Genomic DNA, 26,735 nt, shown 5'->3' with positions numbered 1-26,735 from the left:
ACACACCTTCCAAACCCACGAGCTTTACCACCTAGAGAAACAGGGGAAGTAGGCCGTTTGGGAAGATTACAATCTGCAAGTCGCCCTCCAAAGCACACACCATCCTGCTGTTCCTTCACTGTCGCAGAGTCAAAATCCTGGAATGCTCTCCCTCCCTAACAGCACTGCAGGTGTACCTACACCAAATGGACTTCAGTGATTCAAGGCGGTGCCTCACCAGCACCTTCTCAAGGGCAATTAGGGATGGGCAATAAGTGCTGGGCTTGTCAGTGACATCCACACCCATGAATGAGTAAAAAACGGAGGATATTGCTGTTCCAGGTATGCATGTCTCATTGAAAGACAGAAGTAAGCCCGGAGATTCTACTCAGTTAACAGACATGACAGCTGATGAAAGATTATTGCAAACAGCAAGCTTTCTCCTCCATGTTGCAATTTATTCAGTGGTAATGCAAGTGGATTGCGAGACAAGAGGTGAAATGGGTGGACAGGCTTTTCCTGTTTTCGTCACTGTAGATTGCCCAAAAGGATGAACTCATTTTCTGCAGTCGCTGCAAGATTTTAATGTCAAATTGAAAACAAAGGTTTCAATACAAAAGCAAAATACTGCAGACACTGGAAATCTGAAATAAAAATAGAAAATGCGGGAAATACTCAGGTCTGGCAGCATCTGTGGAGAGAGAAATAGTGTTAATGTTTTAGGTCTGTGGCCTTTTAATCAGAACTGATGAAAGGTCATTGACCTGAAACGTTAACAACAGTTGCAGTGTTCTGTATCTTCAGGATACTGTAACCAGTAGAAACACAGGCAGGTATTTATCAACCTCCAATGGAGACATCATCTTCCTGTCCATACAGTTAGCAACCTTGTGATCCATTCACCACCAAAATAGTCATAAAGCTCTCACCTTCAGCTCTGAGCATGCTGGCTGTAAGAGTATGATCAGGTTTGCCAGTGTCAATCTACTTTCTCATGGACATGAGCCTGCAGCACAGAAATGACACTAATTTGGTATTAACTGGTAACCCGACCCATTGAAGTCATAGCATGGCTGGTATGGAAATAAAAAAAATGTCATTGGCGATTTTGTTTTTATTCGTTCATGGGATAGGGGCATCGCTGGCTAGGCCAGCATTTATTGCTCATCCCTAAATGCCCTTAAGAAGGTGGTGGTGAGCTGCCTTTTTGAACCGCTGCAGTCCATGTGAAATAGGTACACCCACAGTGCTGTTAGGGAGTTCCAGGATTTTGACCCACGACAGTGAAGGAACGGCGATATAGTTCCAAGACAGGATGGTGTGTAGCTTGGAGGGGAACTTGCAGGTGGTGGTGTTCCCATGCATCTGCTGCCCTTGTCCTTCTAGTTGGTAGAGGTTGTGGGTTTGGAAGGTGCTGTCGAAGGAGCCTTGGTGATTTGCTGCAGTGCATCTTGTAGATGGTACACATTGCTGCCACTGTGTGGCGGTGGTGGAGGGAGTGAATGTTGAAGGTGGTGGATGAGGTGCTGATCAAGCAGGCTGCTTTGTTCTGGATGGTGTCAAGCTTCTTGAGTGTTGTTGGAGCTGCACCCATCCAGGCAAGTGGACAGTATTCCATCACACTCCTGACTTGTGCCTTGTAGATGGTGGACAGGCTTTGGGGAGTCAGGAGGTGAGTTACTCGCCGCAGAATTCCCAGCATCTGGCCTGCTCACGTAGCCACAGTACCTATATGGCTGGTCCAGTTTAATTTCTGGTCAATGGTAATCCCGATGATGTTGATAGTGGGGGACTCAGTGACGGTAATGCCATTGAATGTCCAGGGGAGATAGTTAGATTCTCTCTTGTTTGAGATGGTCATTGCCTGGCACTTGTGTGGCGCAAATGTTACTTGCCACTTAGCAGCCCAAGCCGGAATGTTGTCCCGGTCTTGCTGCATAGGGACACGGACTGCTTCAGTATCTGAGAAATCATGAATGGTGCTGAACATTTTGCAATCATCAGCGAACATTCCCACTTCTGACCTTATGATGGAGGGAAGGTAACTGATGAAGCAGCTGACGATGGTTGGGCCTAGGACAGTACCATGAGGAACTCCTTGGACCGAGATGATTGACCTCCAACAACCACAACAATATTCCTTTGTGCTAGATATGACTCCAACCAGTGGGGATGGTATAGGCTTGGGGAAGAATAAAGAACAATTTACTCTGCATCCAACCCTGTTGTACCTGATCTGGGCATACTTGGTGATAACATGGGTCCCTGAAGTGTTTCACTAACATACCTCACCATCACCAAGACAACAGGGGTGTCTGATCACGACAGTGGGGACAGGATGGTCTCACCATGACAGGGGGCAAGTCTCACCGAGAAAGACAAATGCCAATTGCAACATGTCTCTGTTGGAGAACTCGCAGTGTGCCAGTAATGTATTGACATTTGTTTCTTCCTCATTTTTCTCAAGCAGAGGGTAGTCCTGTGATGGCTCTCTGTGCTAAAGCTGCTCGAGCAAGTCAGGTGAGGAGACAGCAGGATGACCTGGGACCCTTACAAAGACACCAATACCAACTCTAGACTCCCCACAATTGACTGCTGAAGATCAGCAAATTTAGTCTAGATCAGAAAATCCCTGCTCTGTATTGCTCACTAACACTCCACAAGGCACATTTTCCTGTGAACTATCCCACCTGCCTGACAGGAAGAATATAGCACCTTATAAACAGCACAACATATCAAAGCATTGCAACACCACTAAAGAAGGCAAGACTGAGAATAAAACAGACAGAATGGAAAAGGAGGATGGATAGCCCTGATAGTAAAGAATGACATAAGGACATTTGTGAGAAAGGATCTGGGCTCAGAATTTCATGAAGCTGAATCAGTATGGGTGGAAATTAGGAAAAGTAAGAGTCAAAAAACACTGGTGGGAATAGTTTATAGAACCCTTAACAGTAGCGGCATGGACAGAGTGGATAGTCAGAAGCTTTTTCCCAGGGTGGAAGAGTCAGTTACTAGGGGACATAGGTTTAAGGTGAGAGGGGCAAAGTTTAGAGGGAATGTGCGAGGCAAGTTCTTTACACAGAGGGTGGTGAGTGCCTGGAACTTGTTGCCGGGGGAGGTGGTGGAAGCAGGTACCATCGAGACGTTTAAGAGGCATCTTGACAAATACATGAATAGGATGGGAATAGAGGGATACGGTCCCCAGAAGTGCAGAAGATTTTAGTTTAGGCAGGCATCAAGATCGGCGCAGGCTTGGAGGGCCGAATGGCCTGTTATTGTGCTGTACTGTTCTTTGTTCGCTATACCATTGGACGAAACAATAAACAAGAAATAATTGGATCTTGTAACAAAGGCAATATTATAATTGTGGGGGACTTTAATCTTCATATAGACTTGGACAATCAAATTGGTCTAGAAGATGAGTTTGTAGAATGTTTGAGACAATTTCCTGGAGTAATACATTGTGGAACTGCTTAGAGATGAAGCTATTTTAGCACAGTGGCTAGCACCGCAGCCTCTCAGCTCCAGCGACCTGGGTTCGATTCTGGGTACTGCCTGCGCGGAGTTTGCAAGTTCTCCCTGTGACTGTGTGGGTTTCCACCGAGTGCTCCGGTTTCCTCCCACAGCCAAAGACTTGCAGGCTGATAGGTAAATTGGCCGTTGTAAATTGCCCCTAGTGTAGGTAGGTGGTAGGGGAATTGAGGGGATGTGATAGGAATATGGGATTAATGTAGGATTAGTATAAATGGGTGGTTGATGGTCAGCACAGACTTGGTGGGCCGAAGGGCCTGTTTCAGTGCTGTAATTCGAATAAAAAAAAATATCATGTATTGTGTAATGAGGCAGGGTTAATTAGTAATGTAATAGTAAAAGATCCACTGGGAAATAATGGTCATAATACCACTGAATTCCATGTTAAGTTTGAAAGTGACATACTCCAATCACAAACAAGAATCTTAAACTTAAACAAAGCCAATTACATATGCATGACAAGAGAGCTGGCTAAGGTTAATGGGGTAAACGGACTAAAAGGTATGGCAAACAAACAGTGGGAAACATTTAAAGAAACAATTCAAAAAGTTCAACAAAAATATATTCCATTGTAAAGCAAAAACTAAGCGATAACGACTCATGGCTCACTCAGGAAGTATTAGGATTGTATTGGATTAAAAGAGGCTTGTAATGTTGCAAAGAACAGTAGCAACTTTGAGCATTGGGAGTGTTTTAGAACAAAGGGCCACCAAAAGTTGATAAAATGGGAAGCAAACTATCCAGAAATATGAAAACAGATAGTCGGAGCATTTCTAAGTATATAAAAAGGAAGAGAGTAGGTAAAGTAAATGTTGGTCCCTTCGAAGCAGAGACAGAGAAATTATCATGGGGAAAATGAGGAAATGGCAGAGGCATTGAACAAATACTTTGTTACTGTCTTCACATTAAAAGGCACAAGTTGCATATCAGAAATAGAGGGTAACATAGGGGCAACAAAGAGTGAGGAGATTAAGGAAATTAATATCAGCAGAGAAAAAGTATTGGAGAAACTTAAGGGACTAAAATCTGACAAATCCACAGGACCTGATGCCCTACATTAAGGGTTTCTGAAAAGGATAGCAGAGATAGTGGATGTGCTAGCCATGACTTTCTGAAATTCCTTACATTCAGAAATGGTCCCATCAGATTGGAAGTTCGCAAATATATCTCTGCTTTTCAAGAAAGGAGAGAGAGAGAGAGAAAACAGTGAAGTGCAGGCTAGTTAGCCTAACATCAGTCATTGGGAAAATGCTTGAATCTATTATTAAGGAAGCCTTAACAATGCACTTAGAAAAGCATAGCATAATTAGAACAAGTCAACATAGTTTTACAAAAGGGAACCAAGATCTGAGGCAGTATCAGGAAGTATCAAAGAATACTTGGGGCGGCACAGTGGCGCAGTGGTTAGCACCGCAGCCTCACAGCTCCAGGGACCCGGGTTCAATTCTGGGTACTGTCTGTGTGGAGTTTGCAAGTTCTCCCTGTGTCTGCGTGGGTTTCCTCCGGGTGCTCCGGTTTCCTCCCACCGCCAAAAAGACTTGCAGGTGATAGGTAAATTGGCTGTTATAAATTGCCCCTAGTGTAGGTAGGTGGTAGGGCATATGGGATTAGTAGGGTTTGCATAAATGGGTGGTTGTTGGGCAACACAGACTCGGTGGGCCGAAGGGCCTGTTTCAGTGCTGTATCTCTAAATCTAAATCTAAAAATCTAAATAACATTCAGGTTACAGGCAAAGTAGCTGAGGTCAGACTGGAGTTGAGTGCAGGGTGGGGCAGGCAGTTATTCTTGATGAAATTAGTGCACTATACACAGGCACCAGCTGGCAAATCCAAACTAATGGAAATGTAATTAGTGATGTGTCACTATATATCAGTTGTTGTCCACTATTAGTTTGACTATGAATGGTTCTAGGGTGCTTGATTCCCAGGGAACACTCTGCTTATCACAGTATCTGGAAAGATTCAGGCAATGATGTTTTTTCTCTTCATGTTTTTGCAGGAAATGCAAATTGCTTGAAGGGAGCATTTAAGATTGATAGAAGCGTCCTGTAAACTGCCTAAACGCGTTCCCAAAATCAAATTTCAGCTTGAAAGCTATCCGCAGTAAATGAACCGAGCACTGGGAAGAAGCTGAAAAACACATCTAAAAGCCATACAGGCCCTGATGCCAACATAAAACTTCTAAACTACTCACTTGAAGATTGACGTGTACAAACAAGACATCTTTCACTCGAGTTAAAAAGCCATTTGGAAGGATAGGTCCACAGCCCCTTGAGGGGGACATGAATAGGTCATGCATTATTTGGTCCTGCGGGGAACCCAGAATGCAGGAAGAGCTACAAACCCACACAGGTCAATTAGTCAGACACCTTGACAAGGTAGACTGTAAAATGGAGACAGTTTCTCGAGGTCTGTACTTCAGTGGCTCAAAGGCACCTGAAATCTCCAAGTTAATTTGGAAATGGTTGGCAGCAAATGGAGTGAACCTTTCCAATACACATGCCACTCAGGATTCTCAATTAAAATGAAGAAATAATAGGGATCATATAGAGGGGTAGAATGGAAGGCAGACTAGGATAGGTGTAAAGAGCATGTTACACACATAGCCAGTAGAGTGGGGAGGTGGGGAGGTTACATTTGCATCAGGCAAGGAGGGGGGGGGGGGAGGCTTACATGAACCTGGCCAGGGCAGGGGGGGTGGTGGGCGTTAGAGAGTTTACACACAACTGGCCAGGCGGATGGGGGGGGAGGAAGGGGGGAGAGATTACACTCACCTGGCTGGGTGGGGGTGGACATCAGGCCCACTGGGCCAGTGGCAGAGATGCCGCCCACCCGGCTGGTGGGGGGGGATGCTGGGGGCAGGGATTCCGCCCACCCGGCCAAAGGGGGGGGGGGGGGGCCGTGGTCGGAGATTCCACCCACCCAGCCGACGGTGGGGGGGGGGGCAGGGTCAGAGATTCCGCGCCCACCTGGCCGGGGAGCGGGGGGTGCGGAGATTCCGCCCACCTGGCTGGGGGGCGGGGCATGGAGATTCCACCCACCTGGCCGGTGAGCGGGGGGGGGGGGGGTGCGGAGATTCCGCCCACCTGGCCGGGGGGCAGGGGGGCGGAGATTCCGCCCACCTGGCCGGGGGGCAGGGGGGCGGGGGGCGGAGATTCCGCCCACCTGGCCGGGGGGGCGCGGAGATTCCGCCCACCTGGCCGGGGGGGGCGCGGAGATTCCGCCCACCTGGCCGGGGGGGCGCGGAGATTCCGCCCACCTGGCCGGGGGGGCGCGGAGATTCCGCCCACCTGGCCGGGGGGGCGCGGAGATTCCGCCCACCTGGCCGGGGGGGCGCGGAGATTCCGCCCACCTGGCCGGGGGGGCGCGGAGATTCCGCCCACCTGGCCGGGGGGGCGCGGAGATTCCGCCCACCTGGCCGGGGGGCAGGGGGGCGGGGGGCGGGGGGCGCGGAGATTCCGCCCACCTGGCCGGGGGGGCGCGGAGATTCCGCCCACCTGGCCGGGGGGGCGCGGAGATTCCGCCCACCTGGCCGGGGGGCAGGGGGGCGGGGGGCGGGGGGCGCGGAGATTCCGCCCACCTGGCCGGGGGGCGCGGAGATTCCGCCCACCTGGCCGGGGGGCGCGGAGATTCCGCCCACCTGGCCGGGGGGGGGGGGGGGGGGCGGGGGGCGGAGATTCCGCCCACCTGGCCGGGGGGCACATGACACATACTTCACCAGGATGAATGAGCAGAGGCGGGATTACACACACCTGACCAGGAGTGGCGGGGACGGTTGTCGTCTTTTTACCTGTTTCTCTGCAGTTCTTCCCGTCTCCATGTCACTGACAACAGGCAACCAATCCCCCGCTCTGCGTTCCTCTCCCTCTGCCGGATGATTCCCGGTGAATCGTTTCCCGACACGTCACCATCTCCACCGGAAATACTTCTCTCCGCGCAGCCTCACTACTGGCGGCAAATAAACTGCAACAAACTGGGTATAAAGACCCACAAACTGGAGAGGAACTGGGGGAAAGCATTCACTGATTGGAGATATCAACAACCAAACTGAAGAGGAACACTCGCAAACTGGAGACAAACACCCACAATCTGGAAATAAAAAAAGTGATGGGAAACAACAAGCTGGCGATTAAAACCACAAACTGGGAATAAACAAGAAAACAAACTGGAGGAAAACACAACCAAATCGGAATAAACCATTCACAAATTGGAAAGGAACACCTACAAAATGGTGATAAACTCCAACAATCCGGATTAAACACCCACTAATTCATGATAACCACTGACAAACTGAGAATAAACACCAAAAACCTGGGGATCTTCTCCTTCTTTGGCCTCCTTGTCTCGAGAGACAATGGGTAAGCGCCTGGAGGTGGTCAGTGGTTTGTGAAGCAGTGCCTGGAGTGGCTATAAAGGCCAATATTAGAGCGACAGACTCTTCCACAGGTGCTGCAGAAGAAATTGTTTGTCAGGGCTGTTACACAGTTGGCTCTCCCCTTGCGCTTCTGTCTTTTTTCCTGCCAACTGCTAAGTCTCTTCGACTCGCCGCACTTTAGCCCCGCCTTTATGGCTGCCCGCCAGCTCTGGCAATCGCTGGCAACTGACTCCCACGACTTGTGATCAATGTCACAGGACTTCATGTCGCGACCGCAGACGTCTTTAAAGCGGAGACATGGACGGCCGGTGAGTCTGATACCAGTGGCGGGCTCGCTGTACAATGTGTCTTTGGGGATCCTGCCATCTTCCATGCGGCTCACATGGCCAAGCCATCTCAAGCGCCGCTGACTCAGTGGGGTGTAGAAGCTGGGGATGTTGGCCGCCTCGAGGACTTCTGTGTTGGAGATACGGTCCTGCCACCTGATGCCAAGGATTCTCCGGAGGCAGCGAAGATGGAATGAATTGAGACGTCGCTCTTGGTTGACATACGTTGTCCAGGCCTCGCTGCCATAGAGCAAGGTACTGAGGACACAGGCTTGATACACTCGGACTTTTGGGTTCCGTGTCAGTGCGCCATTTTCCCACACTCTCTTGGCCAGTCTGGACATAGCAGTGGAAGCCTTTCCCATGCGTTTGTTGATTTCAGCGTCGAGAGACAGGTTACTGGTGATAATTGAGTCTAGGTAGGTGAACTCTTGAACCACTTCTTGAACAACTCTTGAACACCAACAAACTGATAATAAACCCTCACAAGTTGGAGATAGCCACCCACAAACTCAGGGTAAATACAAAAACTGGAGGGGAACACACACCAATTGGCAACTAGTAACCACAAACTGGGGATCACAACAAAAAGCAGGAGGTAAACACCAACAAACTAGGAATGCACATCCAGAAACTGGGAATAAAGACCCTCCAACTACCAATTAACACCAAACAAACTGAGAATAAACACCAGCAAACTGGCAATAAAGACCTAAGACCTGGTGAGAAACAATGACAAATTGGGAATGAACACTCACAAACGGGAGATAAACTCCCACAAACGGGGAATAAACACCAACAAATGGGATCAACACCCACAAAATGGTGATAAACCCTGACAAACCGGGAATAAACACCAAAAAATGGGGAATAAATCTCTACAAACTGGGAATAAACAGCAAAAATCTAGATATAAACACCCACTGACTGGAGATAAACAGACGCTAACTGGAGATAAACACCCACTAACTGGAGATAAACACCCACAAACTAGAGATAAACACACACTAACTGGAGGTAAACAAGCTTAAATTGGGAATAAACACCAACAAACTGGAGATAAACACCAATAAATTGGAAATAAACACAAAACAAGCTGGGAATAAATACCTAAAATCTGAGGACAAGCACCTACAAATTGGGGACAAACATCCACAAATGGGATAAACACCTACAAACTGGGGATAAACACCAATAAACTGGGAACAAATATCCACAAACTGGGGATAAACACTGATAAAATGGTTCAACACAGAAGGAGGGATTTGTCTGTGCTGCCTGTGTTGGCTCTGCAAGAGTAACTCAGCTAGTCCCACTGCACTGCCCTTTCCCTGTAGCCCTGCATTTTTTTCTCTTTAGGTTCTTATCCAATTCCCTTTGAAAGCCACCCTTTCAGGCAGTACACTCCAGACCTTAACCACTCATTTTCTAAAATAATTTTTCCTCATGTTACTTTTGCTCCTTTTGCCAATCACCTTATATCAGTGTCCTGTGGTTCTCAATCCTTCCGCCCATAGGAACTATTTCTCTCTTATCTACTCTGTTTAGGCCAGCATGTTTTTGAACACCTCTATCAAATCTCTTCATTAAATTTTATCTGCCACATGCCCGTCCATTCCACCAGCATGTCTATGTCCTCTTGAAGTCCATCACTATCCTCCTCACAGTTCACAAGTTTTGTGACATCTTCAAATTTTGAAATTGTGCCTTTTAATTGTCTATTGCATGTAAATGGTGGGCATTAACTGGGCATTTGCTTGAGCCCCCTATAAACAGACACTTACTAAAACTTTTTATTGGGTTAGGAGGTGCATGCATGTGATCGTGTAACTCTATAAATAAATATATCAGAGAACAAAGATAGGCTCCAATTCCAACCTTCACCAACTGGCTTTCTGGAGCAGTGCATGGTAGGTTGCCTAAAGGTGAATGTTGGAAGCTAAATAAAAAAAAGACAGAAAACTGCATCATAGACATTGTGCAAAATGGCAGAAAGCAAGTGTAAGTTGTCAGAGTATGATTATCTCCAGCCCCCACTCCACCCCCACTTGCCCCCCTACCCTAACCACAGCATTCTCAGAGTCTGAACCATATGACCAGTGGAATATTAAAGTGGATATGTGGACAAGAGTTATGCCCCTTCCAAAGAGATACAAGGTATGGCCTTGGCATTGTCGCTTCTTACAAGAAGTAAAAGCAGAAGTGAAGTATTTTGTGAAATCAGATGCGGAGTGTTGAAGGTTTGGACCTTCTTTTGGAGTTCTTGGATTTAATTTACAACAAAGATGATCTGCTAAATGCCTATGAGACGCGATCAGACTTTGATAGATTTCAAAAAATAGATTGGCATTCCATGAAGGAATATATTGTGGGCTTTAACAAATCATAAAAGGCACTGACAAAATTCTAGCATTTAAGTTGCTGGATTGTGCTAAGGACAGGCTCTTGGTTCTAACTGGTATTTGGTTCTCAGACAGGAAGACCCTATTGGATCGGATGTCTGCTACCTTGAAAAAATTCCTGAGAAACCAGTCATTTCCTTCAGCTTTCATGGAACAAATGGGACATTCTGTGGCGACACAAAGAATAGAGAACTGAATGATTGTCCGATTTTTGAAATGGTTCAGATACTGGATGTAGTGTCAAAATAATGGAAGAATAGAATTAAAGACAGGCAGAATGAGAATGAATGCTCCTATAGCAGATCTGGCAATTACAGAATTAATAGGCAAAAGAATCTGAGGAATACCCAAGGAACAGTGAATATGTGCTTCAGGTGTGATTCAATGTATCATTAGGAGATGAACTGCCAAAAGCACAGAGGCAGGGTCCTTGAAATGACACATAATGCAGAGAATTCTGAAGAAGAGGATGAAGAAAATTATAAATTTGGACACAAAGTGTTCAGATTACAAAGCGTTTCAGTCCTGTGATGAGTTATAGACTCATTTAAATGTGCAGTGCTAGATAGCACTTATGCTTCAAAAGTATGTGGAACAGCTTGTTTAAAATATTATCTTGAGCTGTGTGTTGGGCTGCGATGTTGGGCTGTGATGTTGGGGTGTAATGTTGAGCTGTGACGATGCTGCATTAACATCCCACACAGAAGAGTGTCTCCAGCGACTCATCGACAGGTTTGCGGCTGCCTGCAACGGAATTGGCTTAACCATCAGCCTCAAGAAAACGAACATCGTGGGACAGGACATCAGAAATGCTCCATCCATCAATATTGGCGACCACGCTCTGGAAGTGGTTCAAGAGTTCACCTACCTAGGCTCAATTATCACCAGTAACCTGTTTCTCGATGCAGAAATCAACAAGTGCATGGGAAAGGCGTCCACTGCTATGTCCAGACTGGCCAAGAGAGTGTGGGAAAATGGCACACTGACACGGAACACAAAAGTCCGAGTGTATCAAGCCTGTGTCCTCAGTACCTTGCTCTACAGCAGCGAGGCCTGGACAATGTATGTCAGCCAAGAGCGATGTCTCAATTCATTCCATCTTCGCTGCCTCCGGAGAATCCTTGGCATCAGGTGGCAGGACCGTAACTCCAACGCAGAAGTCCTTGAGGTGGCCAACATCCCCAGCATATACACCCTACTGAGCCAGTGGCACTTGAGATGGCTTGGCCATGTGAGCCGCATGGAAGATGGCAGGATCCCCAAGGACACATTGTATAGCGAGCTCGTCACTGGTATCAGACCCACCAGCCATCCATGTCTCCACTTTAAAGATGTCTGCAAATGCGACATGAAGTCCTGTGACATTGATCACAAGTCATGGGAGTCAGTTGCAAGCGTTCGCCAGAGCTGGCGGACAGCCATAAAGACGGGGCTAAAGTGTGGCGAGTTGAAGAGACTTAGCAGTTGACAGGAAAAAAGACAGAAGCGCAAGGTGAGAGCCAACTGTGTAACAGCCCCGACAAACACATTTCTCTGCGGCACCTGTGGAAGAGCCTGTCACTCTAGAATTGGCCTTTATAGCCACTCCATGCGCTGCTTCACAAACCACTGACCACCTCTAGGCGCTTACCCATTGTCTCTCGAGACAAGGAGGCCGAAGAAGAAGAAGATGTTGGGGTGTAATGTTGAGCTGTGTATTGGGCTGTGATGTTAGGGTGTAATGTTGAGCTGTGTGTTGGGGTGTAATATTGAGCTGTGTGTTGGGTTGTGATGTTCGGGGGGAATGTTGAGTTGTGTGTTGTGGGAACGTTGGGGTGTAATGTTGAGCTGTGTGTTGGGGTGTAATGTTGAGCTGTGTGTTGGTTTTTGAGGTTGGGTGTTGTGTTGGGGTGTAATGTTGGTGTGTTCTTTTGAGCCGTGTCAATGGCTGGCCAGGTTCCCAGCATGCCCTCTGCTGGTGAAACCCCTCTATCAGTGCTGACAGGCTGCGCATGCGCACCGAGCCGGAGGGAGCGGTGGGGAAGGTGAGAGAAGGCCGCAGACCGTGGGATGAGTTTGAGACTCTAGGTTTGAAATTCCTTGATCCCTCCCCCATAACTTAATGAAAGCTGAACTTTGGCTTCGGGGCCTTATTTTTAAGTGGAGAAGCTTTTGTTCCTAAACTGTGGCTTCGGGCCGTACCTGAGGGAGATAGCCTCGAGTTGTGGGAATGAAATAGAGAGCGGGGTATGTGGAGGTTTCATAGCAGACAGTGGCTATCTGGGGGTTATATACCATAGAATACAATCAGGCTTTATTGCCATAGTGTACTGTGTCGGGTTTATTTCATATAATTGGTGTTATATACCATAGTAACTGGGGTTTATGCCCTGGAGTACTGATTGTTTTATCCTCAGTGATTTGTTTAAGGGTTCAGTAGTTCTCTGCTTTCCTATTTCTAGTCTACATGCTGCCCCTTGGCAACATCATCCGAAAACATGATGTAAGGTACCACATGCACGCTGACACCATCCAACTCTACCTCAACACCACAGAATTATTACAGCACAGAAGGAAGCCATTCGGCCTGTCGTGTCTGTGCTGGCTCTCCGAAAGGGCAATTTACCGAGTGCCACTCCCCCTGCCCTCTCCCCATAGCCCTGCACATTCTTCCTTTTCAGTTCACAATCCATTTCCCTCTCGAATGCCTTGATTGAACCTGCTTCCACCACACTCGCAGGCTGTGCATTCCAGATCCCAACCACTTGCTCCAAAAAAAGCTTTTCCTCGTGTCGCCATTGCTTCTTTTGCCAATTACCTTAAATCTGTCCCCTCCAATGAGATATGTTTCTCTCTATATGCTCTGTCCAGACCCCTCATGATTTTGAACACCTCCATCAAATCACCTCTCAATCTTCTCTTCAAAGAAAGTAGCCCTAACTTCTTCCATCTTTCTATGTTCCTCAGCCCAAGAACCATTCTTGTGAATCTTTTCTGCATGCTCTCTAAAGTTTTTGTGTCTTTCCTAAAGCGTGGCGCCCAGAACTCGACACAGTACTCCAGTTGAGGCCGAACCGGTATTTTGTACTCTGTGCCCCTATTAATTTAGCCTAGGATGCTATATGCTCTGTTAACCACACTCTCAACCTTGTTCCTCTGCTCCTGCACCCCTTTAGAATTCCACCCTTTATTTTATATTGTCTGTCTGTGTTCTTCCTACGAAAATGAATCACTTCACCTTTCTCTGCATTAAATTTCATCTGCCACTTGTTGGCCCATTTCACCAACCTGCCTGTGTCCTTTTGAAGTTCTGCACTATCCTTACAGTTCACAATGTTTCCAAGTTTCGTATTATCTGGAAATTTTGATATTGTGCCCTTTACACCAAGGTCTGGATCACAAATATTTATCAGAAATAGCAAGGATCCTAACAGCGGCCCTTGGGGAACTCCACTACAAACCTTCCTCCAGTCCGAAAGGCATCCACTACTGTCTGTTTCCTATCACAGTCAATTTTGTATCCATGTTGCTACTTTCCCTTTTATTTCATGAGCTATAACTTTGCTCACAAGTCTGTTGTGTGGCACTTTATCAGATGCTTTTTGGAAGTCCATGTACACCACATCAACAGTATTGCCCTCATCAGCCCTTTCAGTTACCTCATCAAAAAACTCCAGCAAGTTAATTAAACACGATTTGCCTTTAACAAATCTGTGCCACCTTTCCCTAATTAACCTGTATTTGCCCAAGTGACTATGAATTTGTCCCAAATTATCGCTTTCGGAAGCTTCCCCACCACTGACATTAAACTAACTGGTAGTTGCTAGGCTTATCTTAACACCGTTTTTTGAACTAGTGTAACATTTGCAATTCTCCAGTCCTCTGGCACCACTCCTGAATCTAAGGAAGACTGGAAAATTATGGCCAGTGCCTCCACAATTTCCACTCTCACTTCCCTCAGTATCCTTGGATGCATCTCATCTGTTCCTGGTGCACTATCAACTTTAAGTACAGACAGCCTGTCTAATATCTCCTCCTTATCAATTTTAAACCCTTGAAGTGCCTGAATTACCTCCTCTTTCACCATTGCCTGGGCAGCACCTTCTTCCTTGGTAAAGACAGATGCAAAGTATTCATTTAATACCTCAGCCATGCCCCCTGCCTCCATGCGTCCCTAATCGGCCCAACTCCTCTTTAACATCCTTTTACTATTAATATGCTTATAGAAGACTTTTGGATTCCCTTTTATATTAGCTGCCAGTCTCTTTTCATACTCTTTACTTCTCTTATTTGCTTACTCACTTCCCCTCTGAATCTTCTATATTCTGCCTGGTTCGTGGTTGTATTATCCACCTGACGTCTGTCATAAACACACTTTTTCTTCTTCATCTCTATTTCTTCATTCAGGGAGCTCTGGATTTGTTTGCCCTACCTTTCTTCTTTGTGGGAATATACCTTGACTGTGCCTCTTGACTCCTCCACTGTCTGTTAATTGTCAGACCACTGTCTGACATCCTGTACTGGATGAGCAGAAATTTTCCAAAATGAGCTTGTGACCACATATTTGTGTCATCACTAAGACCGCCTATTCCCCCTCCATAACATCGCCCCTCTTCATCCCTGCCTTAGTTCAGGTTCTGCTGAAACCCTCATCCATGCGTTTGTTATCTCTAGATTTGAATATTCCAATGCTCTCCTGGCCGGCCTCCCATATTCTACTCTCCATAAACTTGAGGTCTGATCCAAAATTCTGCTACCCCTGTCCTAGCTCACACCTAGTCCTGTTCACGCGTCATAACTTTGCTCGCTGACCTACATTGACTTCCAGTTAAGCCTCGATTTTAAAACTCACATCCTTGTTTTCAAATCCCTCCATGGCCTTCTCACCCTTTCCCTATCTCTGTAATCTCCTCCAACCACACAACCCTTGGAGATATCTGCACTTCTCTGATTCTTGCCTCCCTGATGTAATCTTTGCAACATTGGCGGCTGCGTCTTCAGATACCAAAGTTCTAAGCTCTGGAATTCCTTCTGTAAACCTCTCCGCCCCTCTATCTCACTTTCTTCCTTCAAGATGCTCCTTAAAATGTACCTCTTTGACCAAGCTATTGGTCATATGCCCTAATATCTCCTTACATGACTCAGTGTCAAATTTTGTTTGATAATGTAGTGCTCTAGAACGTTTTACTTTATAACTGTGTGGTTGTGTTGTTTTTGTTGGTGTTCTTGTAGAACTGGTGTCGCTGTTTTTGTTCTTCATGCTGTCTGTCCCCAGTTAATTTTCAATGTGATTTGCAGCTGAGCGTTAATCAGTTGTTTTGGTCTTTGAGCAATTGTGATGGGTGAATATTTCACTATTACTTATTTTTCATTGCCCCTCTCTCTTCCCCCCTCCCCCCCACCTTATTTTTCTGTCTCTCTAATAGGACCTTTATTTTGAGAGTGTGCAGGTGAAGTGGAAATGGAGATGGACACGGAGACATGTGAGGTTTACCCACCAGGAGGGCGTGGATTGTCTGCACAAATTCAGAGGCCTTCAGCTCCCCAGAAGCAGAGCCGGTATCAGTGTTCAGTGTGCGGAAAGGGCTTTAATTACCCATCACATTTGGAGGTCCATTTCCGTGTTCACACTGGGGAGAGGCCGTTCGAATGCTCCGTGTGTAAAAAGAGATTTTTCCAAATTGCTGACCTAACGCGCCATCAGCGCATTCACACGGGAGAGAAGCCATTTCATTGCAGTGCGTGTGCGAAGCAATTTTATAGATCCGTTGAGCTAACAAGGCATCAGCAAATCCACAGTGGAGAGAAACCGTTTGAGTGCCATGTGTGTAAAAAGCGATTTTACACATCTGATAACATGATGCAACATCTGAGAGTTCACACTGGAGAGAAACCCTTTGAATGTCCTGTGTGTAAAATGCGGTTTTGCAGATCCAGCAATTTGATTGAGCATCGGCGAACTCACACCACTGAGAAACCCTTTGAATGTGCTTTGTGCAAGAAGTTGTTTCGAAGTTCTGGTGGATTGGCAAAGCATCAGTACTTACACAGTGGCTTGAAACCATTTCAGTGTGAGGTGTGTGGAAAAGGCTTTGTGCAGCAGACTCATTTGATAAAGCACCAAAGTACACATTTCCCAGAAAAGATCTGAAACCTATGGCACATGAAAAGGATCTGCACAGTAAACATAAATTGTGCATTAATACTTTTAGCAAATACACACGCACACATGTGTAGAGCTATCCACTCCAATAAGTCTCATTCTACAATGCCATACAGACTTTCAGTGCATTGTGCTTCTTAGCCTGAGACTGACAGTATCCTTATTAACTGTTAATATCTGACTTTCTTTTTGATTTGCATTTTAGGATCTTAAAGGTGCTCAGTTCAACCGTCCTACGAGAGTCTGGGATTATATGCTTGGAATGTGGGCATTTCTGCCAAGGCTGGCATTTATTGGCCATCCCTAGTTGTCCTAGGAAGGTGGTGGTGGGCTGCCTTCTTGAACTACAGTTGTGTTTTCATGAGTCCTGCTAGACCACTTTAGAAGGCACTTCAGGTTCAGTCACATTGCTATGGAACTGAAGTCACATATAGGCCCAGACCAAGTAAAGATGGCAGGTTTCCATCCCTAAATGACAGTGATGCGCCAGCTGGATTTTTAATGATAATCCAACAGCTTTATGCTCGCTTTTGCTCTCACCCGTTTTTTATGACAGAGTAAGCTATGGGCTCAGTTAGTGTCATTCTCACCTCTGAGTCATAAAGTTCCACCCTGGAAATGAGCTAGGCTGATGCTCCTCGTGCAGACTGAGGGAGTAGTGCGCTGTCGCAGGTGCCAGCTGAGATGTTAAACCGAGGTTCCGTCCACCCCCTCAGATGGATTCAAAAGAGTCCATGACATTATTTGAAGAAGAGCAGGAGAGTTCTCCCTGGTGCCCTGACCAACATTTATCACTCAATCAACATCATAAAAACAGATCATCTGGTCATTATCACATTGCTGTTTGTGTGAGCTTTCAGTGTGCAAATTGGCGGCCGTGTTTCCGACATTACACACTTCAAAAATCACTTCATTGGTTGTAAAGCACTTCGAGACATCCTGAAGTCATGAAAGGCAAGTTCTGTTTTTACTTCCAGATTTTATTTTAACGGAATTTAAATTCTGAAACTGCCATGGTGGGATTTGAACTCCCGTTCTCTGGATTGCTAGACTAGTAACACAAACACGTAATATTTATCATATATAGCTGTGCAGGAGATGTGTTTGTGTGATCAAAAGAAGGAAATGTCCACAGTTTGTTTCTCTCTGTCACATTTCAGGTGTGAGGCAAATTTCTAAATTTACGATTTTAAAATAAACTTTGAAGTCAGAAAGCCAAACCAGCAATGAACAGAGAGAAACTTCAGCAGCGGCTGGAAGTACGATATTGGTTGTAACTTCAGACTCAGTTTAGCAATCAAAGCTGTACTGGATAGAAATAAAATCCCAAAGTTCATCCTCAGTTGTTACTTGTTAAAAAAGGATCAGTAAAACTTCAATTAATTTCAGTCCCTGTTTAGTTAATCGAAATTAGACTTTGTAATCTGAAAGACGCATGCCCATTTGAGCAACCAGCGACACGATACAAATTATCCACGTAGCTTGCTTTGAAAAAAAGAGTTTCTGAACATAGACTCTATAATAAAGTGGCACATACAACATGTGTTTGTGTTACAATTCTTCTTGTTTTTAAAAATGCATTAAGGAAAAAAGCTATTACTTTGAATGTGCCTCCCTTCCCACAACCCCCAGCAATTAAAGAGTGTATCCTAGTTACATAGAACTATATAGAATCTACAGCTCTGAAACAGGCCCTTTGGTCCAATTGATCTATGCTGGTGTTTATGCTCCACACGAGCCTCCTCCTACACTACTTCATCAAACCCTATCAGCATATCCTTCTATTCCTTTCTCCTTTGCGTGCTTAGCTAGCTTTCCCATAAACACATTTATGTTATTCACCTCAAATATTCCTTATGGTATCAAGTTCCACATTCTAATCACACTCTAGGCAAAGACGTTTTTCCTGACTTCTCTATTGGATTATTAATAACTATTTTGTACTTATGCCCGTCTGATTTACACTCACTCACAAGTGGAAACATTTTCTCCACATCTGCTCTATAAAACCCTTTAATAATCCGAAAGAGCTCTCTCAGCTCAGCCCCTAAACCTCTTTTCTGGGGAAAGACCCCTAGCTTGTTCAATCTTTTCTGATAAATACTGTATACTTTCTCAGTTCTGATATCACCCATGTGCATCATTTTAGCACTTTCTCCAGTGCATCTGTATTTTCTTTTACAGAATATCATAGAGTAATATAGCACAGAATAACATTCAGTGCATAATGCTTGTGCTGAGACTTTGAGCGAGATAGCCAATTAGTCCCACTCCCCTGCTCTTTCCCCAGAGCCCTGCAAATTTTTCCCTTTTACACATTTATTCAATTCTTTTTTGAAAGTTATTATGGAATCTGCTTCCACCACTCTTTCGTGTAGTTCATTCGTAACAACACACTGCATAAATTTTTTCCCCATTTCACCACTAGTTCTGCCAGTGGCCTTAAATATGTGTCTTCTTGTTACCCACCCTTTGTGACTGGAAACAGTTTCTCCTTATTTACTCTAACAAAACCATCCATATATCCTTTTAATAATATGGACGCTAGAACTGTGCACGGTTATTCCCAAGTATGATCTCACCAAGGTTCTGTACAAATTTAACGTAACTTTTCTGCTTTTCAATTCTATCCCTCCAGAAATGAATCCCAGTGCTTTTTTATGGCCTTATTGTGTGATAAAGTCAGGAATTTGGTGCAAGTGGGAATTATATGGTAAGTATTTCTCAAGTTGACTTGGAGGTTAACGTTAGGAATTTGACTTGCAACTTCAAAAACCGTAGAGAAACTGCAAGTTAGTTAAGATCTGTAGAAAGAGAAGCAGAGTTAACGTTTCGGGTCAGTGACCCTTCTTCGGAACTGACAAATATTAGAAAAGTCACAGATTATAAACAAGTGAGGTGGGGGTTGGGCAAGAGATAACAAAGGAGAAGGTGCAGATTGGACCAGGCCAATCCAATCCTGGTCAATCCTGTGGCCTGGTCCAATCTGCACCTTCTCCTTTGTTATCTCTTGCCCAACCCCCACCTCACTTGTTTATAATCTGTGACTTTTCTAATATTTGTCAGTTCCGAAGAAGGGTCACTGACCCGAAACGTTAACTCTGCTTCTCTTTCTACAGATGCTGCCAGACCTGCTGAGTGAATCCAGCATTTCTTGTTTTTGTTTCAGATTTCCAGCATCCGCAGTATTTTGCTTTTAAGTTAGTTAAGATACCTAGTTAACAGAAACTGCCTGTCAATGGCAACTACCTGTCCATCAGTAGTAAGCTGTAGGTGTTAAGTACTGTCAGCAAGAAGTTGAATTAGCAGTTGTAACTTGGGTGTGACTCAAAATTCTATAAACATAAGTAGTATCTGCTAGTATCAGAGTGAGTCGTACCGAGTGGTCTTGAAAAGAGTGCAGCCTTAACAGGGAGCTGAAGTCGGGAATTTGGTGCAGAGGGCCAGAGGTGCTGCTTTTTTTTTAACCTCCCATACTTATCATGGAAGCTTGAGGCAGTCGGTAATATTTTTGTCCACTGTTTAGTGCAAGTTAGTGCACCAAAAGAAAACAAAATGCTTACAACAAACTAAAAACTATATGCAATAATACAAATAACCTAGAAAAAGATATAGCAGAGCAGTTAGTGTCTCGTGTCTCTGGATTGCACAATGCAGGGATCTAGGAGAGTGAGAGTGTCCCAAGCGAACACATCTGCAGTAGATGTCCCAGTCTCGAATTGCTCAGGTTCAGAGTCATTGCGCTGGAGTGTGAGTTGGAGACACTCAGACACATACGAAAGGGAGAGCTGTACCGCGACAGTTGGCTCCAGACTTTGATCACACCTCCTAGAGAGGTACAGGTTCAGAATGGGGTTGGTTGTGTACAGAGTAAGGGAACCCAGGGAATGAAGAACACCAGAAACTGATCTTATCCAACAGGTACTGTGTACTTGCAACTAGTGAAGATAAGGATAAAGACTGTCAGAAGGACAGCTAGAATGTGGACCGTGGTAACTTGGAGCAGGAGACTGACCAAAGGGAGGGGGGAAGGCCTAATGTAGTTGTGGGGGATCCAATAATTACGGGGACATCCTTCATAAGCAGGATCAAGTGTCCTGCATGGTTTGTTGCCTGCTTGGGGCCAGGGTGAGGGGCATCTTGAACTGACTTAAAAGGATTTGGAGGGGGTGGGGCAGAGGATCCAGTTGTCGTCCATGTTGAGCCCAGCGAGATAGGCAAGAGATCCTTTATGGAGAGTACTAGGAGCTGAATAAAAGGACAGGATGTAAAGGATTAAAATCTCTCAATTATTACCCAAGTGACATTCAAATTGGTATCAGGGTGAACTCATAGCTGAAAGAGTGGTATGGGAAAGAAGGGTTCCATTTAGAAACAGGAAGATGTATGCTACAGAAGGAGGCCATTTGGCCCATCATGTTTGTGCTAGCCAAAAATGAACAATCCAGCCTAATCCCGTGTTTCATTCTGGGTCCGTAGTCCGTAGGTCAAGGCACCTCAGGTGCATATCCAGATATTTTTAAGGTAGTGAGTTCCAAACCCTCACCACCCTCTGGGTGAAAAAAATATTCCTCAACTCCCCCCTAAATCCTTCTACCAATTACTTAAAGTCTATGCCTTTGGTTATTGGCCTCTCTGCTAATGGAAATAGGTCCCTCCTATCTAGGCTCCTCATAATTTTATACACCACGATTAAAACTCCCCTCAGCTTCCTTTGTTCCAAAGGAAACAACCCAACCGTATCCAATGTTTTCTGATAACTAAAATTCTCCATTGCTGGCAACATCCTTGTAAATTTTCTCTGTACCCTTTCCAGTGCATTCACATCCTTCCTGTAATGTGGTGACGAGAATTATGTAAACATAGGAACAGGAGTAGGCCGTTCAGCCTGTCGAGCCTGCTCTGCCATTCAATTAGATCATGGCTGATCATCTACCTCAATGCCACTTTCCTGCACTATCCCCATATCCCTTGATGTCATTTGTCTCCAGAAATCTGTCGATTTCTGTCTTGAACATTCTCAGTGATTGAGCTTCCACAGCCCTCTGGAGTAAAGATTCCAAAGACTCACCACCCTCTGAGTGAAGAAATTCCTCCTCATCTCAGTCTAAAATGGCCTACCCCTTATTCTGAGACAATGTCCCTTGGTTTTAGACTCACCAGCCAGGGGAAACATCTTATCTGCATTCACCTTGTAACACCAAGTAAGAATTTTGTAAGTTTCAAAGTGATCACCTCTCATTCTTCGAAATTCTAGAGAATACAGGCCCAGTTTCTGCAATCTTGCCTCATAATACAATCCCACCATCCCAGGGATTAGACTGGTGAATCTCCGTTGCACTCCCTCTATAACAACTATATCCTTCTTTAGATAAGGAGACCAAAATTGTACGCAATACTCCAGCTGCGGTCTCACCAAGGCCCTATACAATTGCAGCAAGACATCTTTACTTCTGTACTCAAATACCCTTGCGATGAAGGTCAACACCATTTGCCTTCTTAATTGCTTGTTGCACCTACATGCTAGCTTTTAATGAGTTGTGAACAAGGACACCAAGATCCTTTTGGATATTAATGCTTCCCAACCTCTCACCATTTCAGAAATACACTGTATTTCTGTTTTTTCTACCAAAGTGGATAACTTCACACATATATTCTATCTGCTACATCTTACCCATTCATTTAGCCTGCCCAAGTCCGCTTGAAACCTCCTTGCATCTTCCTCACAACTTACATTCCCATCAGCAAATTTGGAAATATGACAATTGTTCCCCACATCCAAATCATTGATATAGATTGTGAACAGCTGTGGCCCGAGCACTGATCCTTGCGGTACCCCACTAGTAACAGCCTGCCATCCTGAGAATGACCCCATTTATTCCTACTCTCTGCTTTCTGTCTGTTAATCAATTCTCAATCCATACGAGTATATTTCCCCCAATTCCATGTGCTCTAATTTTGTTTACTAACCCCCTGTGTGGACCTTATCAAAATCAGTACTCTAGCTAGTGTTTTCTACAGTTCTAGAATAACCTCCCTGCTTTTATACTCCCAGCCTCGGCCAATAAAGAAAGGTATCTCGTATGCCTTTTTGACCACCTTTTCTGCCTGCTGTACCTTCAAAGTTCTGTGGACATGCACTCCAAGGTCCCTCTGTTCCTCAACACTTCTCAGAATCCTACCATTTATTGTGTACTCCTTTGCCTTGTTTATCCTCCCCAAATGCATTACCTCACACTTCTCCCGGTTTGAATTCCATTTGCCATTTGTCTGCCCATCTGACCAGCCCATTGATATCTTTCTTCCTCACTATCAATCACATGGCCAATTTCTGTATCATCTGCAAACTTCTTAATTATTCCCCCTACATTTCAATCCAAATCGAACAGCGAGGGGCCTAAACTGAGCCTAGTAGAACTGGAAACATTCTTCTAGTCACAAAAACACCTGTTGACCCTAATTTACTGAGCCAGTTGTGGATCCATCTTGCCACTTTCACTTGGAATCCATGAGTTTTAATGTTCTAACCAGTCTGTCATGTGGTACCTTGCCACAAACCTTGCTAAAGTACATGTAGACTACATCAAATATGCTATTCTCATTGACCCTCCTTGTTACCTCCTCAAAAAATTCAATCAAGTTAGTTCCTTAACAAATCAATGCTCATGGTCATTGATTAACCAGTGCCTTTCTAAATGATGATTTATACTGTTCCTCAGAATATTTTCCAATAGTTTTCCCACGACCGAAGTTAGGCTGACTAGCCTGTAATTATTTGGGCTATCCCTTCCTCCCTTTCGAAACAATGGTACAATGTTAGCAGTCCTGTGGCACCATGCCTGTAACCAGTGAGGATTGGAAAATGATGGTCAGAGCATCCATTATTTCTTCCCTTGTTTCCCTTAGCAGCCTGGGATATATTTCATCTGGGCCTGGTGATTTATGCACATTCAAGGATGATAAACACCTTAATTTCCTCTGTTACTATGTTCGTTCCATCCAATATTTCACACTCCTCCTCCTTAACTACAATGTCTAATTCATCCCTCTCTTTTGTGAAAATAGATGCAGCATATTCATTAAGAACCATGCCCATGTCTTTTGCCTCCACACACAAGTTACCTTTTTGGTCTCCAATTGGGCCTCCTCTTTCCTTAGTTATCCTCTTGTTTTTTATCTATTTATAAAACACCTTTGCGTTTTCCTGATTTTACTTGACAATGTTTTTCATGCCCTCTCTTTGCTTTCCTAATTCCCTTTTTCATTTTACCCCTGCACTTTCACTATTCTTCTAGGCTTTCTGCAGTATCGTGCTCTTGGCATCTGACAGGACCTTTTTTTGCTCTGCATGCTGTTTAACATCTAGCGGGTCTAGATTTGGGAGTCTCGCCCTTTTGCTTTCTGAATCCTCTTTAGCTCCTTCTTGAATTCCTCTGACTGCTCTGACACTGATTTACCTTCAAGTAGCTGTTTCCAGTCCGCTTTTGCCAAATCACATCTCGACTTAGTAAAATTGGCCTTTTTTCAGGTTAAAAATTTTACTCTTGGTCTATCTTTATTCTTTCCCATTACTATAAATCTAGCGGAATTATGATCACTGCCACTAAAACAGTCTCCCACTGATATTCCTTCCACCTGCCCAGATTCACTCCCTAAAACTAAGTCCAGAATTGCCCCTTCTCTTGTTGGGTTTGCTGCCTACAGGCTAAAGCAGTTCTCCTGAATGCATTTTAAGAATTCAGTGCCCTTTATACCTGTTACACTGAATTTGGTTGGTATCCTTCTATCTACATGATGGGCACATAGCAAACAATCTATTTCGGTGGGGTGTCTTGGTACACCTTTGCTGATGGCTGTAAAAGCCAATCCTTGAGAGGCAGGTTCTGCCACAAGTGCCGCACGTGAAGCTGCCAGGTGACGCTGTGAGTTGTAGTTTTTGATGTTGGCACCTGTTGCTAAGTTGCTGTAGCAACTGGTCATCATGGTAGTGCACAGCAGTCCACAGGATGTGTCGCTATTTCCCTCTTTCTCTCGTGAGTGACTCCCAGGGCCTTCATGTCACGCTTGAAAGCATCCTTGAAGCAGAGCTTTGGGGACCCCACTGGTTGTCTGGCCCTGGCTACCTCACCAGACAGAAGGTCTGTGACTGTCTTCCATCCTGCGGACGTGTCTGATCCACCAAAGCCGCCTCTGTTTGATCAGTGCCAACACACTTGGGAGCTCTGCCTTTGAGAGGATTTCGCATTTGTAATGTTGTCCTGCTGGGATATGCCCATAATGCACTGCAGACAGCAAAGATGGTAATTATTGAGCTGCTTTTCCTGGTAGCTGCACGTTGCCCATGTTTCACAGCCATACAGCAAGGTGCTGAGAACATAGGCCTTATAAACCATCAACTTGGTCCTAAGGATCAGCTTGGTGTTATTCCAAAGTTGGTAGCTGCTTTCCCAATGCGTGTATTGAGCTCTGCATCAATGTACAGATTGTCTGACCCTGTGGAACCAAGGTAGCAGAATTTGCTAACCACTTCCAGTGGGTGTTATTTAACGCGATCAGAGGCAGAGATGCAACACCTTGTCCCATGACCACAGTTTTCCTGATGCTTATAGTCAAGGAGAACAGGCACTGGAGAGACAATCCATGAGTCTTTGTAGCTGAGTTTCTGTGTGAGCGACTAGCACAGCATCATCAGCAAAGAGGAGTTCTCTGATCAGAACGCAATGTGTTTTTGATTTCACTTATAGATTGATAGATTGTAGAGCTTGCCATCTGACCTAGTGTGCAAGTAGACTCCTTCCATAACTGCAGCGAAGGCAAAGGTCAGCAGCACAGAGAAGAAGATGCCAAACAGAGTGGGGACCAGGACATAACACTGTTTCACTCCATTCTTCACTCTGAAACTGTCAGAAGTGAAGCCATCAAACTGTGCAGTGCAGTGTGTGTTGTCATTGAAGGAGCGGATGAGACCGAGGAGCTTCGGTGGACAACCAATGTTTTCCAAAATCTTGCAGAGCCCTGCTCTGCTGACTGTGTCGAATGCCTTAGTGAGAATTACAAAAGTAAGGTTCTGTTCCCTCCACTTCTCCTGTAGCTGGCGAATGGAGAAGATCATGTCCGCAGTATATTTGCTGGCACGGAAACTGCACTGTGCTTTCAGGCACTCGGTCTGCAAGTACATGGAGTCTTTTTGGTATGACCCTGGCAAAAGCCTTCCCCGTGATGCTAAAGAGTGAGATGCCCCTGTAATTCTGGCAGTCTCCTCTGCCGCCTTTGTTTTTGTATAGTGTGATGATTTTGGCGTCACATATCTCCTGTGGAACAGAGCCTACTTTCCAGCAGAGAAGGAGAAGGTGGCAATAGATGGGACTTTCCATGCTGGAGTGGTTCGGCTGGGATTCCATCCTTGCTGAGCGCCCTTCTACTCGCTAGGCGGTGTATGGCCTCTTGAGCTCCAGTGGTGAGGGTTCGTCATCTAACTTATTCATGACTGGAAGTTGCGGGAGAGTGTCGAGCGCAGACTAGTGGATGTTCGACTCACAGGAGTACAGCTCACAGTAGTGTTCAGCCCAGCGGAACATCTGTTTACTTCTGTCAGCGAGTACGTCACCATCTGCCGACTTCAGGGCAGCAACTTTGGTGATGGCAGGGCCAAACGCCCTCTTGATCCCTTCGTACATAGATTGTAGATTTCCTTTGTCACAGGCAGTTTAGATTTCTTCACATAAGTTTGTTTGCACGGTTTCTCCCTCTCCTTTGCACAGCTGACTTGGCTACTTTCAGTTCGTGCAGTGTTTTAGTTGTTGGGTTTATTGTTCTACATCATGTAGACTTTGTTTTTAGCATCAATGACCAACATAATCTCAGCTGAGTAGGTCTCAAACCAGCCCTTCTTGTGGATTCCGCCTTTACTAAATGATGCTTCTGCTGCTTCATAGATGATTGAGCTCCGTGATTTGCAAGCTTCATCAATACCGTATC

The 26,735-nt window shown here is 45.3% G+C and overlaps 2 protein-coding genes across 4 annotated transcripts in view; one reads left to right on the top strand and one right to left on the bottom strand.

Annotated features, from left to right (window-relative positions):
* The window catches only part of sgsm3 (small G protein signaling modulator 3), a 291,927-nt gene extending 284,486 nt beyond the window's left edge, over positions 1-7,441 (bottom strand). Inside the window, exon 1 of the mRNA XM_068019899.1 lies at positions 7,303-7,441. The gene's annotated coding sequence lies outside the window, so the exon portion shown is untranslated. The remainder of the gene's footprint in view (positions 1-7,302) is intronic.
* Positions 7,442-12,559: 5,118 nt separating this feature from the next.
* The window catches only part of LOC137353250 (zinc finger protein 566-like), a 21,850-nt gene continuing 7,674 nt past the window's right edge, over positions 12,560-26,735 (top strand). For 2 of the 3 annotated variants that reach the window (XR_010969823.1, XR_010969824.1), the window contains exons 1-4: positions 12,560-12,682; positions 16,021-16,670; positions 16,963-17,711; positions 19,396-19,470. Coding sequence is in view for 1 of the 3 variants with exons in the window: in XM_068019325.1 (XP_067875426.1) it covers positions 16,056-16,670; positions 16,963-17,064 (717 nt within the window). In the remaining 2 variants the exon portion in view is untranslated. Of the gene's footprint in view, positions 12,683-16,020; positions 16,671-16,962; positions 18,266-19,395; positions 19,471-26,735 lie in introns of those variants that run through there. The other variant, XM_068019325.1, reaches the window with a different exon arrangement.

This window comes from Heterodontus francisci, chromosome 41 (genome assembly GCF_036365525.1).
Source record: "Heterodontus francisci isolate sHetFra1 chromosome 41, sHetFra1.hap1, whole genome shotgun sequence".
NCBI classification, from domain to species: domain Eukaryota; kingdom Metazoa; phylum Chordata; class Chondrichthyes; order Heterodontiformes; family Heterodontidae; genus Heterodontus; species Heterodontus francisci.
The sequence above is the reverse complement of the archived record's forward strand: the minus strand, read 5'-3'. Positions and strand labels throughout refer to the sequence as shown.